The sequence below is a fragment of the Entelurus aequoreus genome, linkage group LG08, assembly GCF_033978785.1.
Source record: "Entelurus aequoreus isolate RoL-2023_Sb linkage group LG08, RoL_Eaeq_v1.1, whole genome shotgun sequence".
Lineage (NCBI taxonomy): Eukaryota > Metazoa > Chordata > Actinopteri > Syngnathiformes > Syngnathidae > Entelurus > Entelurus aequoreus.
The window spans coordinates 40,172,343-40,189,778 of NC_084738.1; the positions used below are offsets into that span (position 1 = coordinate 40,172,343).

At 44.1% G+C, this 17,436-nt stretch overlaps 1 protein-coding gene across 2 annotated transcripts in view; it reads left to right on the plus strand.

Moving 5' to 3' along the window:
• LOC133655874 (formin-2-like) overlaps positions 1-17,436 on the plus strand; it is an 82,744-nt gene that overhangs the window by 17,929 nt on the left and 47,379 nt on the right. For both annotated transcript variants that reach the window (XM_062056470.1, XM_062056471.1), the window contains exons 3-4: positions 13,278-13,456; positions 17,134-17,281. In XM_062056470.1, the coding sequence (XP_061912454.1) occupies positions 13,278-13,456; positions 17,134-17,281 (327 nt within the window). The remainder of the gene's footprint in view (positions 1-13,277; positions 13,457-17,133; positions 17,282-17,436) is intronic.

The window sequence follows — 17,436 nt, forward strand, 5'->3', positions numbered from 1 at the left end:
GTCTTTACACTGAGCAGACAGAGCCATGGACCACACTGTGTTAGGATTTGGGTCCTCAATTGACTGTACGACTGCTTGTACCGAACGAGAAGACATTTCCTCAGTACAGTCTTTAAACATTGTCTCCAATGGCATCCTCGAGAGTGTGTCGGCATCAACGTTTTCTTTTCCTGGCCGGTATTGAATGGTGAGGTGAAAATCCGCTAATTCAGCAACCCACCTGCATCCAGTTGCATTTAGTTTAGCTGTAGACAAGACATATGTGATCCGTGTACACAGTGCATGATGAGCTGATCAAATAGTCCCTGAATTTATCACACACGGCCCACTTAAGAGCGAGGAACTCTAGTTTTCCAGAATGAAAATGGTAGTTCTTCTCGGATGTGGTGATGGCTCTGGCCGCATATGCTATACACGCAGTTTTTCTTCCTGTTCCTGATACAAAACTGCACCCAGGCCCAGGTTGGAAGCGTCTGTGTGTAAAACAAAAGGTTTGTTAAAGTCAGGAAAGGCAAGGATTGGTGGTTCAACTAAGTGGTCCAACAGTTCCTCAAGTAAGTGTTGATGTTTTTCTGTCCATACAATGGGCTGGTTGGATGGCGCGCCATTGTGTTTTCTTTTAAGCTGTCTTGTTCTTTTAGCACGTTCGTCAGTCTTTTGTACATCAGCAGGGGTTCTCATGAGGTCGTAGAGAGGGGCAGCGATTTGAGAAAAATCCCGAATATACTGACGGTAATAACTCAGGAGACCCATGATAGCTCTTAATTCTCCCACATTGGTTGGTGGCTTGTTTTTTAGGGCTCTGACAGCTATGGTGTCAGCAGGGTCCATTTTGCTACCCTCTGCTGAAATGACCCGCCCAAGATAGCGAACCTCTCGTCGAAACATCTCACATTTGGACGGCTTCAACTTTATACCGTTCTCTCTCAGTCGCCTCAGCACGGTTCTGACATTTTCAACATGGCTTTCAAATGACTGACTGAACACAAGGACATCGTCAAGATATGGTACACAAATGTCATCTCGAACCCCCTCAAGACATTCTTCCATGCACCTCTGGAAGGCAGCCGGTGCATTCATTAGGCCAAAAGGGATTCGAATCCATTCATATAAACCCCAGGGGGTCACAAAAGCAGTGAGGGGGCGACTCTCTTCTGCCATGAACCCCTGGTGGTAGGCTTTCCCCTGGTCTAAGAGTGAAAACCAGGAGTTGCCACCCAGGCCATCCATGATGTCTTGCACCCTGGGGATGGGCTGACGGTCTGGTACAGTCTTACGATTTAACTCACGGAAGTCTATACACAGTCGTAAGCTCCCATCCTTTTTTCGGACACACACAACTGGGGACGCGTAGGGGGAGTTTGATTTGCGCACCCAACTTTGTGTGATGAGATCATGTAGGTAGCTTTTCATTTCCTGATACAGTGGTTTTGGTACAGAGAGGTAGGTCTTGGCCACTGGCTCTGTGTCTTTCAGTGAGATGGTGAGCTGCAGATTCTCAATACAGCCGATGTCGTCATCAGAGTTTGAGAAGGAGCCTGACTCATCTTTTAACATTTGTTTCACTATTTCTTTTTCAGGTGAGCTGAGATGATCCAAGTTGACTGGGGGATCCCATTCACCACCAGAAGCTTCTTCATTCCTTACTCCCACATTACTCACTGTTACTGGAGGGGTGGTGCAGGGCCGTTCAAAGACTGTCGCTGGATAAACTGCTTGAACTTGCTGTACCGTCCCAATAACAGTTCTGCCAGTGAGCACGATGTCATGATCTGTTGGGTTTTGCACGTCGACAAGTATGAATGGTTTTGCAGCCTTCCTCAACATCACAACAGTGTCAGTAAACTCAAGGCCCTCTGGCCATTGTGGATTAACACTAGGCTCAAAAATCAGCGTTGTCTCCTCTTGTAAAGGTGCAGTCAAAACTCGACACTCTACTTTTACAGAGGTGTGTCTGGGGATGTGCACTCGCTCTCTGGTCCTCTTAACTACATACTCATGAGGTTGCTGCTCAGCAGTAATTTGCTCTAAAAAAAACTTCAGCCTGATCCATTCCAAAGCCAGGAAAAGCTGCTTGGACAGTTTTGATTAGCTGCTGTTTATTGGTGGCATTATCCTGCTGCAGTTCAGTAGCAACTATCAGTCCAATCACATTTGAGCCAATGATAGGTTGAGAAAGACTGTTACCTTTAATGATCAGGGTGGGAACAATGACCTCTGCTGTAGGGACTCCTTCTGAAGCTAATTTAAATGTCACCTCCATCCATCCTGTATATGGCATGTCTCCCCCATTAGCTGCTATGAGGTTTAAAGTTTCATCAGCTTCAAGAAGTTCAGAAATGTCCCTTAATGGTACATGTGGTAAGTGCTCTGTTTTCCATTGTTCACTCACTACAGTCACTTGTGAGCCAGAGTCCCACAGAGCTCTAACCTGCTGACCTTGAATATGGCAGTCAATTAAATATCTCCTTCCAACTAGTGGAGCGACTTTGACCTGTTTTCTCTTTTGTGGTGTAGTTCGGACTGTATTGCATGAGGTTGTTGTACATTCATTCCTGTGGACTTCCCTATGTTCATGTTGACATGTTTTTGAACAGTATAACACTCCTTTACATGTTGCACATTGTCTCAGCCTCACATTTCTTCCATGTACACCACACTTTGCACAAACTTGGGGCACAATTGATGAGACGGTCACTCCCTGCCCCGCTGGGGTGACCCTTGCCCGTTTAAACCACTCCCTCTGAATGGACCTGATCTTCTCATTCTGCAACCAGTTGCGAAGTGTTCACTACTGCCACACTTGAAGCAGTGAATGCAGTCTTCAGTGTTTGTCTGCTGGCATGCATAACATCTTGCTCTACGGCGTGGTGCATATTGATTGCCAAACCTTTGGTTGAGTTGAGGATAGCAGTGTTGTGCTGCGGGGGCAGGAGTGGCCCAGTGTCTCTGTGGTGGGTGATAGTGAACTGGTGCTGACTGATGTGGAGGGCAGTCTGGTGAAGCTGATGGATCTGGGTGCTGTCTGGGGAAGTAAGAGGGCTGCTGCATAGACTCTTTAATGGAAGCCACTTCAGCTTTAAGATCTTTTAAGAGGGACATGTTAGCTTTCATCTCCTGCAGTTCTGTGAAAATATCAGTTTGATTCTTATTGTGACTTGACTGGCTTGTTTTCTCCTTCTTTTGAGCTGGAGTGTGGTCAGACTGAGCGGAGTGAACAGCTACAGGTCGCTGTGGTGTTGTCATTTTTTTCTTGTCTTGCCTCTCACTTTCATAGGCACATGTAGTATTCAGTTTCTCAAACAGGAGTTCATCAGGAACATGAGCTTGCTGCTGGAGATCCCGTTTGATATTATCATTCTGCAAGCCAGTCATAACTGAGTGAAGGAACATGTTCTGCACTAGCACTGGGTCGTACCTTAAGCCTGACTCCGCCTCCTGTGAGGCAAACAGAATCTTCTGTCTTATATCGAGAGCACGGATGAGGAAGTTTTGAGAAGTCTCTTTTGTGCCTTGGACTTCAGATGACAGCTGCTTATATAATTCTGTGGCACTCTTTTCTTGGTAATGACAGCGGAGTATTCTTCTCAAAGTCGGTAACGTAAGGTCCCTTTTCCCCTCTAAGTAGCTACGTAACTGCATTCCTGGAACAATGGCTCTTATGACAGCATCAACAATTTCAGTCTCTGGGAAACCTTTGAGGAGGCCATGCTCAATCTGTCGGGCTAAGCTGGAAAATGTGAGGCGGTCTTTTTGTCCTGGTTCTCCAATTTGTCCAGCTATTTTAAATTCTTTGTGCCAGGAGATATGAGTTTGACCTGGAACTGGTCCTTTTGGCTCTTCCTTTGGTGCTACCTTATTACAGATCTTGTCTACTTCGTCTTTGAAGGAGAGGAGCTCTGCCATTCCCATATCCTCGAGTTGCTCTAACTCCTCTCTCTGCAGGTGGTTACTTATCATTGTAATTAACAATGCTCTATTTTTTTCCTTCCACATGTTTAAGAGCATCTCCAGCAATAGCAAGAGAGACACATAGTTCTTTTAGATTGTCTGCTGACAGTTTACATAAAAGTCCAATTAGTTCCAACTGCAATGTCTCTATCTCAGTTGACTACATTATAGCTGTGACAACGACTCAGTGTACTGTTGCAGTGGTAGTTTGTGTGCTAAACCTTGGCAATGGCGCTCCTGGTGCCTTAAGTTCACCTCAGATTGCTTGTGCTGTGTTGTAGACACTCCAACCGTCACCGTTTCAGTCACTGGATGCTGCCTCCCTGGGTAAGTTGAACGGAACTGAATGAGAGCTGGGGACGTCTGTCGCTGGCAGAAGTCGAACCTCGTCTCACCCGATCCCAGCGGTGCCTCCAAAATGTTACACCCCTGTAGAGGGGGGAATATTGAACAGAAACACGGACACGATGTTCACTCATTCAAGTCCAGTCTGTAATGGCTGAATGAAAGAACGTGTCTCCCCAGGCAAAAGTAGTTGAAACCCGATCAGTGACTAAAACAACAATTAAGCATTTTTAAAACGCAGGTACTAAAGAAAAACAACATAAAACCAGGAAGTATTTTCCAAACAAACATTAGAATGTTTTTGACACAGATTACTATTTTTTTCATTTGTCTTTTTAGACTCTTCTGCACCAGGCAACAGTAATAGATGGCAGATCACCTTATCACAGCTTTGTTTGTCTTCATAGCCTTTTTTAAACTTTGTAAAGTAATTAGTTATGATGTTCTTTCTCCCTTTTTTTCTTACTTTTACCAGATACTATAATAAATTAAAGCTTTGTTTTTCTTCCTTCTTGTTTACTGTCTGCATGTTCATATTTACAGCAATTTTATAACTACTACACTAATGTGTAGCATAATTTGAAAAGTCACCCGCTAGAGAATGAAGAGTGCTTGAAACTCTGCATATCAACATTTCCATTCGGTGCCACACCAACAAAATGCCGAAGCAACCATTTCCAGATCAACACCGTATGAAAAAAATAGTCAACAACAGAATTTATTAACGAAGGACATACACTATTTGATTTCCTATACTGCAGCTCATTTTTATTTGACAGTTATTGAAATATCTTGTGTGACATCATGCACAAAAGTGCACTTTATTTGTTTTAAACTATTGTAGTTGCGTTCTGTACAAAAAGTGCACTTTAATTTAGTGTTGTTTTGATATGTCATCTTAGTGACATCATGAACAAAGGTGCACTAATAGCTTGTTTTAAAATGTCTCTGACAATCTTGCACTTACTGTTTTGAAATGACATGAATGTTTGTGCCACTGCTTAATAACTGTTTAATAAATACAGTTTTGGTAAATTGACTTAATTGTGGTTTCCCTCTCTGCATGAATGTTTAAATTGAGCATATATTAATGCAGTATGAACAAGAATGTTTTAATGTAGACATAGAATCATCATACTGCTGTGATTATATGCATCAAGTGTTAATTCAAGGCTAAGGCAAAATATCGAGATATGCTTACTTACTTGCTTAGGCGGTCCATCGTAGTCGAAGATGACGTAGCTTCCATTTTGTCGCTCTGGTCGGTGGCTATCGTTGCTGGCGACGATGCCACTCCATATGACTATGAAGTCCGATCCTGGAACCACACGTCCTGCCACAGTGGGGACATGTCAGGCCTGGATCAGGGGGCTGGGATGGTTCTGGAACTGCAGGGTGGTGTCTTCGCCTCCGCTGTTCCCTCCGGTGTTGGTTCCGATACTCCTCCAGATACATGACCCCGTCATGGCACAGCGAACGTCACAGCAATCGATTGGCTGCAGCTGTCTCAAGTTCGTGGGGTTTGATGTTGCACCTCGTCAATATTGCTTTCAGTTGGTCTTTGTACCGCAGCTTTTGTCCTCCGGGCTTTCTCCTGGCTGAAAGGAGCTGACCATAAATCATCTGACGAGGCAATCGGTGTCCTGGCATCCGGATGGTGTGACCAACCCACCGGAGTTGTCGCTGTGCCAGGGTGGCCTCTATGCTTATGGACTCAGTGCGCCGTAAGATGTCCGTATGAGGAACTCGGTCCTGCCATGTGATGCCAAGAATGCGTTGGAGACATCTGATGTTAAATGCATCAAGGCAGCAGATGTGTCTGCGATATATTGTCCAGGCTTCTGACCCATACAGCAGAGTTGACACTTTCGTTGAGGTTCGAAGGTGGTTGTTTTCAAACACCCGGGAGCGCAGTCTTCCAAAGGCAGAGGAGGCTGAGTTGATACGAGCCTGGATGTCATCATCAATCTGGCATGTTGGGGTCAGAGTACTGCCGAGGTAGCAAAACTGCTCAACGAGCTTGAGGGGTGTGCTGCTGATGGTAAAGACAGGGGGTGTAGGGGATGGGGACCTCTCCTGGATAAGAACCTCTGTTTTCTGGATGTTGATCACCAGACCTAGTGAGCGGTAGACTGATGACATGGTGTTTAGTGCATGCTGCATGGCATCAGGAGTGTGGGTGAGGAGTGCGCAGTCGTCTGCATATTGCAGCTCCAGGATGTTGGTGCCTGCCATCTTTGTCTTTGCCAGTAGGCGCCTGATGTTGAATAGGCTCCCATCCAGGCGAAACTCGATGGAGACACCACTATCCTTCGTGATGGACTGGCGGAGTGTGGCTGCTGCCAGGAAAAGATTGAAGATCGCTGGGGCCAGTACACACCCCTGCTTCACCCCTACTTTCACGGGGAAAGAGGGGGACTGTTCACTGCCTACAAGTACACAGGCCTGCATACCATCGTGAAACTGTTTTAGAATGCTGAGAAACTTGGGGGGGACACCAAACTTCCTGAGGATGCTCCAGAGCAAATCATGATCAACTGTGTCAAAGGCCTTGGTGAGGTCAATAAAGGTAATGTAGTTTTGTTCCCTGCATTTCTCCTGGATTTGACGGGCAGCGAAGATCATGTCTAGTGTACTTCGGTTCTTTCTGAAGCCACACTGTGTCTCTGGGAGGATGCCCTCTGTTAGAAATGTAAGGCGAGAAAGCATCATTTTCGCAAGAACCTTGCCGGCCACTGAGAGAAGGGAGATGCCACGACTATTTCCACAAGATGATGTATCTCCTTTCTTCTTGTAGATGGTGACGATGTTGCTGTCTTTCCATTCTTGAGGCAGGGCCTCCCTGTGCCAGATGGCTAGTATGAAGTGAAACAGCTTCCGCTTCAGTAGATAGCCTCCCTTCTTTAGTATCTCAGCCGGAATTCCGTCAGGACCAGTGCTCTTGTTGTTTTTGAGGCTCCTGATTGCAGTAAGGACCTCACTGAACATGGGAGGATCATCAAGGAAGGGAGAAGGCGGGAGATCTGGGAGTGCATTGAGCACTAATGGATCAGAGGGGTTTATTTTATTGAGCAGTGAGTCGAAGTGCTCAGCCCAACGCTCAAGAATTTGTTGTTTATCCTTGAATAACACGTGTCCATCTGCGGATCTTACTGGAGCGATGCTTCGCTTTTGTGGGCCATAGATGGATTTTGCAGCAGCGTAAAATGCGTAGGTATTATTAGCATCTGCATATCCCTGGATCTCCTGGGCTTTTTTGAGCCAACACTCATTTTCCATGAGCCGCAGTTGTTTCTGTGTCTCAGCTCTGGTTGTTTTATAATGGTGGAGGAGTGATGGAGATTGAGGGTTGGAGAGCAGGGCAGCATGGGCTTTGCGCTTGGTGTCCAGCAGCTCCTGTATTTCTACCGAGCTGTTGTCGAACCAGTCTTGATGGTGCTTCTGAGTAAAGCCGATGGTTTCAGAGGCAGCTTGATGTAATGTTGACCTCAGTTTTGCCCACTCACTGTCCATGTCACAGGTGGCGCCGTAGTCCTCCAAGGTGGAAAGCCCTGTAGCCAGCTTGCTGCGGTAGTGAGATGTATACTCTGGAGAATCCAGGGCCCTGCAGTTCAGTCGCTTTCTTGGCTGCTGTTTCTTGTGCGGGCGTCGGATTTTCATCCTCAGCTTGGATCTGATCAGCCGGTGGTCAGTCCAGCATTCAGCCCCACGTAAGGCCCTGGTTATGCAGACTTCTTGTCGATCTTTTTGCCGTGTAATTATATAGTCCAGCAGGTGCCAATGTTTGGACCGTGGGTGCATCCAAGATGTTATGTATTTATTTTTTAACTGAACAATTGTGTTAGTGATGAGAAGTTGGTGCTCAGAGCACAGAGAGAGGAGTCGAATGCCGTTGTTGTTTATTTTCCCAGATCCATGAGGCCCGATTATTTTAGTCCAGAGCTGGGCATCTGTGCCAACTCGGGCATTGAAGTCACCCATGAGGACAAGCTTATCGGACCTAGGGACTCTGGATAGGGCAGCCGCAAGAGACTCGTAGAAGGCATCTTTGATGTTACAATCAGCATCCAGGGTAGGGGCATACGCACTGAGTAGCGTAGCAAACCGGCCTTTCACCAGGGGGATACGCCAGGTCATGAGCCGCTCACTGATGCCTTGGGTGGACTCTGGGATGTTATTGAGTAGTTTGCTTTTTACAGCAAAGCCAACTCCATGGAGCCTACGTTCGCCTTCCGGGAGACCCTTCCAGAAGAAGGTATAGCCTTCACCGACTTCTGTCAGGGAGTCTTCACCCGACAACCGAGTTTCGCGGAGTGCTGCGATGTCGACATTGTATCTCTTGAGCTCATGTGCAATGAGCGCCGTCCGTCTATGAGGTCTCTCCGTCCCATCCTGCGTGTCGAGGAGGGTGCAGACATTCCAGGTAGCCAGGTGTATAGTCATATGCTTAGCTTTGTTATGTTTTCGACCGCAGTAGGGGATGCCTTGGTGGCTGCGGTTTGCCACCCAGGTGTGAGAAACAAACATTTTTTGGGTCACCTTTTCCAGACCCTTCCCCAATTTGGGGTGAGCAGTGCGGACCCTAGATAGGGCTGCTCAGTCACATGGGCAGCTGCCGAAGGAAGATCATGTTCCTGATCCCAATCTTCACAACGACCATCACACCCATGCAGCATCTGTGCAGGATTCAAGCTAGGAGCTTCCAGTCACATCCTTGACCAGCCCCCGTCGCTTTATCCTGTCGCCAGAGGACTTTTCGGAAGAAGCTGAAGCCTGCGCAAAGAGTGTATTTGTGTGAGGGATGGTGCACGCAGTTCCTTCCCCCACAATCTTGGCCACACCCACCATATTCCAGTGGCACGAGAGAAACTCGAGACGACCTTCAGGTGAGTGCAGTTGCAGGGGACTGCCAGAGATCCAGTCAGCCAGAGATCCAGTCTGCTGGAAACCTGCCCATATGTGTGTCCCCGGAGCACAGATTTATCATTAAGGGTTTACTCCCGTAGCCATACTGCCTCCCGGTTTAACCCACATGGCTGTGGGGTGCCTTCTGCCGCCTTCGCAGGCGTTGTGGTGGTTCTCACACCCACCGCCCTCCGCCTGCTCTGCCGTTGAGGTCTCGTGGTTTGGGATCACTCTTAGTCTGGTCTCTACCCTTCGACCTGTTCGGCTTGGGTGACCCTGCCAGGAGTGCGAGACTCCAGCCAACATAGCTCTAGGGGTCATGGAGACGCGCAAAGTGCCTCAACACGATAAGGTGGTGATCCCGTCGAGGCACAAGACGGGAGATATATATCGTGTATCGTGACATAGCCTAAAAATATAGAGATATTAATAAAAGGCCATATCGCCCAGCCCTACTGGGAACCTTTCTGTATTGTCATCTGAAATTGTGACGATGGCTGTCCGCAGGTATATCTCAAATTTATTAAGGTACATCCACAGCGCGGACACGCTGCCTCTGTTACAGACAACCCAGTGCGTATAACGTACGTCATCACAACATCGGTTTCCGGAGTACTGTTCTGGTGATTAAAATACGTCTTTTTCCACCCAAATATTTGGTGCATCGTTACTCGATAGCGCACAAATAATAAACTATATATAGCCATTCATACTGTACCTACCAGCTGGTGTTAATATGTATGTTAGTGTGTTATCGTGGTCATTTTTCGCATGGTCTGTGAACACACTGTGTCGGCAGAGAATGAAGAAGTGTTGTGTGTCTAAGAGTGAATCACGGAAACAGACGTGTGTGCATGGAGGAAATACTTGTTGGAATTGGGCCGGTCGTTATCATAAAATTGGCAATACAATCTAAAAGGAGCGTTAGACTTTGTTTGTTTTCTTCTAGACACCACAAAACATTATATTACTTTATTTTGCTAGGTGTGGCGGCTAATATGAAGCCGTATAATTAAGGAGAAACCCTAAATGTAGTTAAACCGGATGTATAGCGTAGCGCTTTTATTATAAAGTGTGTGATTGTTTTGAGAAAGTGTCTTGACATGTTTTAATGTCGGATCCACTGTTTGCAATAAAAAAAAAGTGTCCTTTCGACATCCTGCTGACCGTCTTTCAATTCTGTTGGGCTTTTATGTCATCTTACTTACTGAAGCAGTCACAGTAACAATCTAAATGGTATGTTATTACTGCGCCTTAATCGTAATCTGAACACCGAAGTAGTCCTTTCTTGTCGGGAGAGCAACTTGCCATGGCTTTGAACCTGATATTTCCAATAGGTATACTTTCTTTTGTTCATTTCTGCTTGCTTGTGGTTTATCAGTAGCAAGTGAACTGCAGCAAAGTTCCCCCCATTTGCGTCAATTGCCTGTGAAAAAAAAAAAAATATATATATATATATATATATATATATATATATATGTATGTATATGTATATGTATATATCAGGGGTCGGCAACCCGCGGCTCCAGAGCCGCATGCGGCTCTTTGACCACTCTGATGCGGCTCAGCTGCATACTTGCCGACCCTCCGATTTTCCCAGGAGACTTGTGGATCTCAGTGCTTCTCTATGAAAACTCCAAGGGCAATTATAATCATATTTTCACTCTAATTACTAGATAAAGGGCGTGCCCTAAATGCACTGCAGTAATTGTCCTCTATAGCATTTACAAACAGCGTGCCAGCCCGGCCACATGTTGTATGTAGCTTCTATTTGAACACGTAGGAGACAGCAAAGCATACTTACTCATCAGCCACACAGCTTACACTGACGGTAGTGTAACACAACACAACCAATACCCAGAATCCCATGCAGCCCTAACTCTTCCGTTCTAGATTATACACCCCCGCTACCACCAAACCCCCCCACACATCAACCCTCCCCCCCTCCGTGCGTCGGTTGAGCGGAAGAGTTAGGGCTGCATGGGATTCTGGGTATTTGTTGTGTTGTGTTTATGTTATGTTACAGTGCAGATGTTCTCCAGAAATGTGTTTGTCATTCTTTTTTGGTGTGGGTTCAAAGTGTGGCGCATATTTGTAACGTAACAGTGTTGAAGTTGTTTTTGTACGGCTACCGTCAGTGTAAGCTGTGTGGCTGTTGAAGTAGTACGCCTTGCTGTTAGGGATGGGCGATACCACACCTTTAGGATTTGATACGATACTGATACTTTTTCTTGCATTTTCATCGATACCGATACAGATACCATTAATTTCTTATTGGCAATTTTTGTCAGTCAAAAATATTATTACTATTGTTATTATTTAAGACAAATCACAAGACAATTACAGACCATTTATACCACATTCATTATGGTCAATATATAATAAAAGTAAAATTAAAATAAATAACATAAATATGAAAAATTAATTAAATATAAACAAAAATATACGCATTTTCACTTTTCTTATTCCTCAAAAAAAAAGTATTGGTAGAAAAATCTTAAAAAAAACATTTATTCATAACAATATTATGTTTCAAACCTCTTTGTGGAAGTAAACTTATAACACTTGTCTGAAGCAAAGTCAATAATTACCTTATCACAATAAACTAGGATTTCCTTGTCCTATAAACCTGCATACGAAAGACAGTTCCTTGAGAAAATGAACTTGGAAAAATTATCTACAAAAATGTCTGACACCATCACACCTTTAGTGTACTCGAGATATGTCGTCACACGTCACACTTTACTGATGTCTCAGATTGCTGTTCAGGAAAAGTAACATCGCTGTCGGCTGGCTGTGTGTGTGTTGCACGTTGACGACGCTCATTCGCTGTCTCCTGTCACGTGACTGGGCCAGCTCTATACCCTGCCAGGTACAGGGGTGTCCCAGCACATAGTAAGTTAAGTAAGTAATGAAAAACACCTGAAAGTGATGCTTGCACCCCCCACACGCCGTTTTTTGGTTTATATCGATACTTTTTTCAGAAAAGTGATGCCAAATGAGTAGCGTGTGAGTATCGATATATCGATACGCCATCACGCCCTGAATTTCGGGAGTCTCCCGGAAATAATAAGGGGGTTGGCAAGTATGACGCTATCAAGCGCCATTCATTCAAAACTGGCGGGCCGCACTAACATTGAATTTCCATATTAAGGTGCGTGCCGGTGCGTGTGTCTGAGACCCCTGGTTAACATAGCACAAAGCAATTTAAGCTTTGTATGCATGATTTTCATTTTAAATTTAAAACATTTTTTTGTGGCTCCCATTATTTTCTTTAATTTGTGAAACTTGCCAAAATGGCTCTTTGAGTGGTAAAGGTTGCCGACCCCTGGTATATATGTATATACAGTATGTACATGTTTATATGTATATATACGTATATATACATACATTCATATATATATATATATATGTATATATATATATATATATATATATATATATATATATATATATATATATATATATATATATATATATATATATATATATATATATATATATATATATATATATAAATGTATGTATATATACGTTAGGTCAGGAAAAAACACAGAAACTATTTCATCCCTACAAGCCTGTTTCGCAGGTTTCCCTGCTCCCCTGAAGAGCAAGGAAACCTGCTAACGTATATTCCGCTCTACCTCGGTATTGAGCACTGTATAACGGATAAACCACATAAGACAAAGAAACCTTGACTATATACTGTCTATACATGTAGGTTGTGACTGTGGCCATTTAACATAATGCTCCCCTGCAGTGAAATTAATGTCAAAATAATATTATTTTATAATAGTCCAGATACGATTATTTGTATCCATATGCCTGTTCAGAAGCTGCCTTTTCTAGAATTCTGTGGATTTAGGTTTTGAGGCAGGGCTTAAGCCTCCTCTTGCAGTACACAATATGGATCGAAATCAAAAGCTTGCAACATTTGTACTATACATTTTTAAATGTCATGTAAAAGACATGCCAAAGACAACATATTCCAAATGAAAGTCAAATACCCCAAATGTGTGACTTCAGCTCAATGGTAAACCAGTAACACATTTTTCCTCTGGTTTCTGGATGCCCAGGTAGAACCCTCCTGGAGAAACTCTTCATGGAACAGCAGCAAGAGGAGCCACAGGAAGCTGAGAGGCTCTGCTCCAGAATCTTAGCCATGGGTCTTCTTTTGCCTTTTACTGATTGCTTCAGACAGCAGCTTGAAGGCAGTACTGCACACATCACCTGTACTGGAGCAACCAAGTTTGATGTAAGTAGCTACATTTTCATTCTTGCTCATGAGTATACATATTTACCATTGGTAAATATTTTAAAAAGTGATCAGGCACACAATGCACACATTGTGCACTTTAGTCTAATCTAAAATATATTCCACCTTTCACTGGAATTTTTTTTTGTGTACTCATCTCAAAGCTCCACCTGCCCAAAGCCTCATTGTCAGTTTATCTTTATAATGTTGCCTTAACTCCTCTTACTCCTGACAAGTAACGAATGGGTGTTGCTTGAGTTTCATTACTTTCCTATTTGGCATTTCCTCTCTTTTTTAAAAACCCAAAAATGTGTTTCACCACACTGTTGGTCCAATACCTCGTGCACAGCCAGCATCACCTAATTCACTCAAGGGACCACCTGACCCTAAGCACTGGCCCTTTTTGTCAATATTGCTCATCCCCCTGTTTCTTGATAATCAGTACGTTTCCCAGCACTAAATTGGTCTGATTTCTAAAATATATCAGCTCTAAACCAGCTTTCTACAACACATGAAAATATCTTCATCTGATCAAGTTTCCATTCATCCATGCATCCTCTTCCGCTGATCTGAGGTTGGGTCGTGGGGGCAGCAGCCTAAGCAGAGAAGCCAAGACTTCCCTCTCATTAGCCACTTCATACAGATCCCGAGGCGTTCCTTGGCCACCTAGGGAATATAGTATTCCCAATGTGTCCTGGGTCTTCCCTGTAGCCTTCTACTGGTCGAACATGCCCTAAACACCTCCCCAGTGAGACATCTAGTAGGCATCCTGAACTGATGCCCAAACTACCTCATCTGTCTTGTCTCGATGTAGAGGAGCAGTGGCTTTACTCTGAGCTCCTCCCGAATGACAGAGCTTCTCACCCTATATTTAAGGGAGAGCCCCATGCAGAGGAAACTAATTTCAACCACTTTTACCCATAATCTTGTCCTTTCTGTTACAACCCAAATCTAATGACCATAGGTAAGAACGTAGATTGACTGGTAAATTGGGAGCTTTGCCTTTCGTCTCAGCTCCTTCTTCACCACGATGGATCGATACAGGGTCCGCATCACTGCAGATGCTGCACCGATCCGCCTGTTGAGCTCAAAATCCACTCTTGCCCTACTAGTGAACAAAACTTAGAGGTACTTGAACTCCTCCACTTGGGGCAAGATCTCCTCCCCAATCCGGAGATGGCTCCCCACCCTCTTACGGGCGAGAACCATGGACTCGGACTTGCAGACGCTGATTATCTTCCAGTCGCTTCACACTTGGCTGCAAACCGATCGAGTGAGAGCTGAAGATCCTGGCCAGATGAAGCTAGCAGGAACACATAATTTCATCCTGCAGCTACCAAACCGGATCCCCTCCACGCCTAGTAATTTTGTCTATAAAAGTTATATAAAAAATCAGTGACAAAGGGCAGTCCTGGCGGAGTCCTATGTGGAGAGAAGAGAACTTTCTAGAAGGACAACTATCCCTACAGCGAACCACTAATCAGGCCAGTATGGTAAAGTGGCCAGACGCAAGCCGTTTTATAGTAAAAGGTTTGCCAAAATCCACCTGAAAGACTCTCAGACCATGAGAAACTAAATTCTCTGGTCTGATGAGACAAAGATTGAACTCTTTGGTGTGAATGCCAAGCATCATGTGTGGAGGAAACCAGGCACCGCTCATCACCAGGCCAATACCATCCCTACAGTGAAACATGGTGGTGACAGCATCAGGCTGTGGGGATGGTTTTCAGGGCAGGAACTGGGAGACTAGTCAGGGAAAGATGAATTTAGGAATGTACAGAGACACCCTGAATGAAAACCTGCTCCAGAGCGCTAGGGCGAAGGTTCATCTTTCAGCAGGATAATGACCCTAAGCACACAGCCAATATATCAAAGGAAGAGCTTCAGGAAAACTCTGTAAATGTCCTTGAGTGGCCCAGCCAGAGCCCAGACTTGGATCCGTTTGATCATCTCTGGAAAAGTCTGAAAATGGCTGCTTGACATTCAACGTGATGGCGCTTGAGAGGTGCTACAAGGAGGAAAATATTGGCGTGTCAAGCTTGTGGCATTGTATTCAAAAAGACTTGAGGGTGTAATTGCTGCCAAAGGTGCATCACAAAGTATTGAGCAAAGGCTATGAATACTAATGTACATGTGATTTCTTAATTTTTTATTAGTAATAAATTTGCTAAAAAATGTAATAAACAACTGCTTCACATTGTCATTACGATATAGTTTGTGTAGAATTTTTAAGACATGAGTTTATTCCATTTTGGAATATGGCAGTAACATAACAAATTGTAGAAAAAGTGAAGCGCAGTGAATACTTTCCGGTTGCAATGTAGTTGCTTGGGGATAATGTGTAGATATTACCACACTTTACCAACCTGTTTTGGAAGAGTAAAAATAAGACACAAAGTACTTGATTGCTTTTCTTCGTTGGCTGTCCCTGACCCAGAATCACTAAAAAGAGAAGCCATTTCTTAGTAAAATGTTTGCCAAAATGTAACTAAAAGACCATGAGAAACAACATTCTCTTGTCTGGTGAAACAATGCTTGAACGCTTTGGCATGAATGCCAGGCATAATCAGGCCAATACCATCCTTACAGTGAAGCATGATTGTGGCAGCATCATGCCATGTGGATGATTTTCAGCAGCAGGAACTGGGAGACTAGTCCGGAGAGAGGGAAAGGTGAATGCAGCAATCTACAGAGACATTCTGGATGAAAACCAACACTTCCCATCCAATCTGATGGAGCTTGAGGGGTGCTGCAAAGAGGAATGAGTGAAACTGCCCAAAGATAGGTGTGCCGAGCTTGTGGCATCGTTTTCAAAATGTCTCAAGGCTGAAATTACAGCCAAAAGTGCATCAACAAAGTATGCTGTGAATACTTACATACATGTGTTTTTTTATTCTTAATAAATGTGCTACATTAAAAAAATAATAATAATCACATTGTCATTATGAGGTATTTTCTGTAGAATTTTAAGGAAAAAAGTGAATGTATTCCATTTTGGAATGAGGCTACAAAATAACAAAATGTGGGAAAAGCCCTGCACATATGGAAATACATAAAAAAAAAAGGTATTATGCTCAAACTATAAATTCAATGTACAAAACAATTTGTCCGGTTCTGTGGGTTCTTGAACCCCAAGATGCAGAGAAGGCAGGCGCAGCGCAAGTAAACATGACTTTAATGTCAAAAGAAAAAAGTGAAACTGGGAAGTGCACATTCAGGGAACATGCAATTGGCAACTGCAACCAGGTGTGCCAGGCTGCCAATCGGGGACAAGTGAGGGAAACGAGCGCTCAGGGACACATGCAGGAAGTGGACCTAAAATAAGAGCACTGACAGGTAATAAACACAAATTAAGGAAACAAAACAAGACGTGAATGTGACAGATCTTCACACAATTGTGACTACTAACCACAGGTGTCACACAAGCAGACCGAGATCCATCTCTAAGGTGGTGGGTTTGGTGGACTCATATTTAACAAGACGAACTGTACTAGAAGAGTACCTTTGGTGAATTAATGTCAAGTGAATGCACTTGACATGTTCCCCTGATTTATTTGATCAGTGTATATAAAATGTACATGGTTTTTGCTCATCTGGAGACATGACAAGGGGAATGCACTGTAAGAGTTAAATGTTATGTTGAATTACTGTTAACTGCCATAAATGTGTTCCCTCAGCATAACCGGCTGTATAAATGGGCAGCTGTTAACCAGCCACCCGTTTCCCTTGACCATCTTGAAGGGAGGCTACCAGGTAACCCCAAAGACCCCTGGCTGTTAGCCAGGCCAAGTGGAAACCAGACAGGAGTCCGATCCACAAATCCAGGTAAAAACACCTCTTTAAACATTATGTACACTATTAATGTACATGTGTAAGTACTTAAAGCAGGTAAAAAAAATGTACTTTGATATTATCAGGACAAGAACTACTTGTACATAGTAGATTACATGTTCTTGACCAACAGTTTTGGTAAATAATAC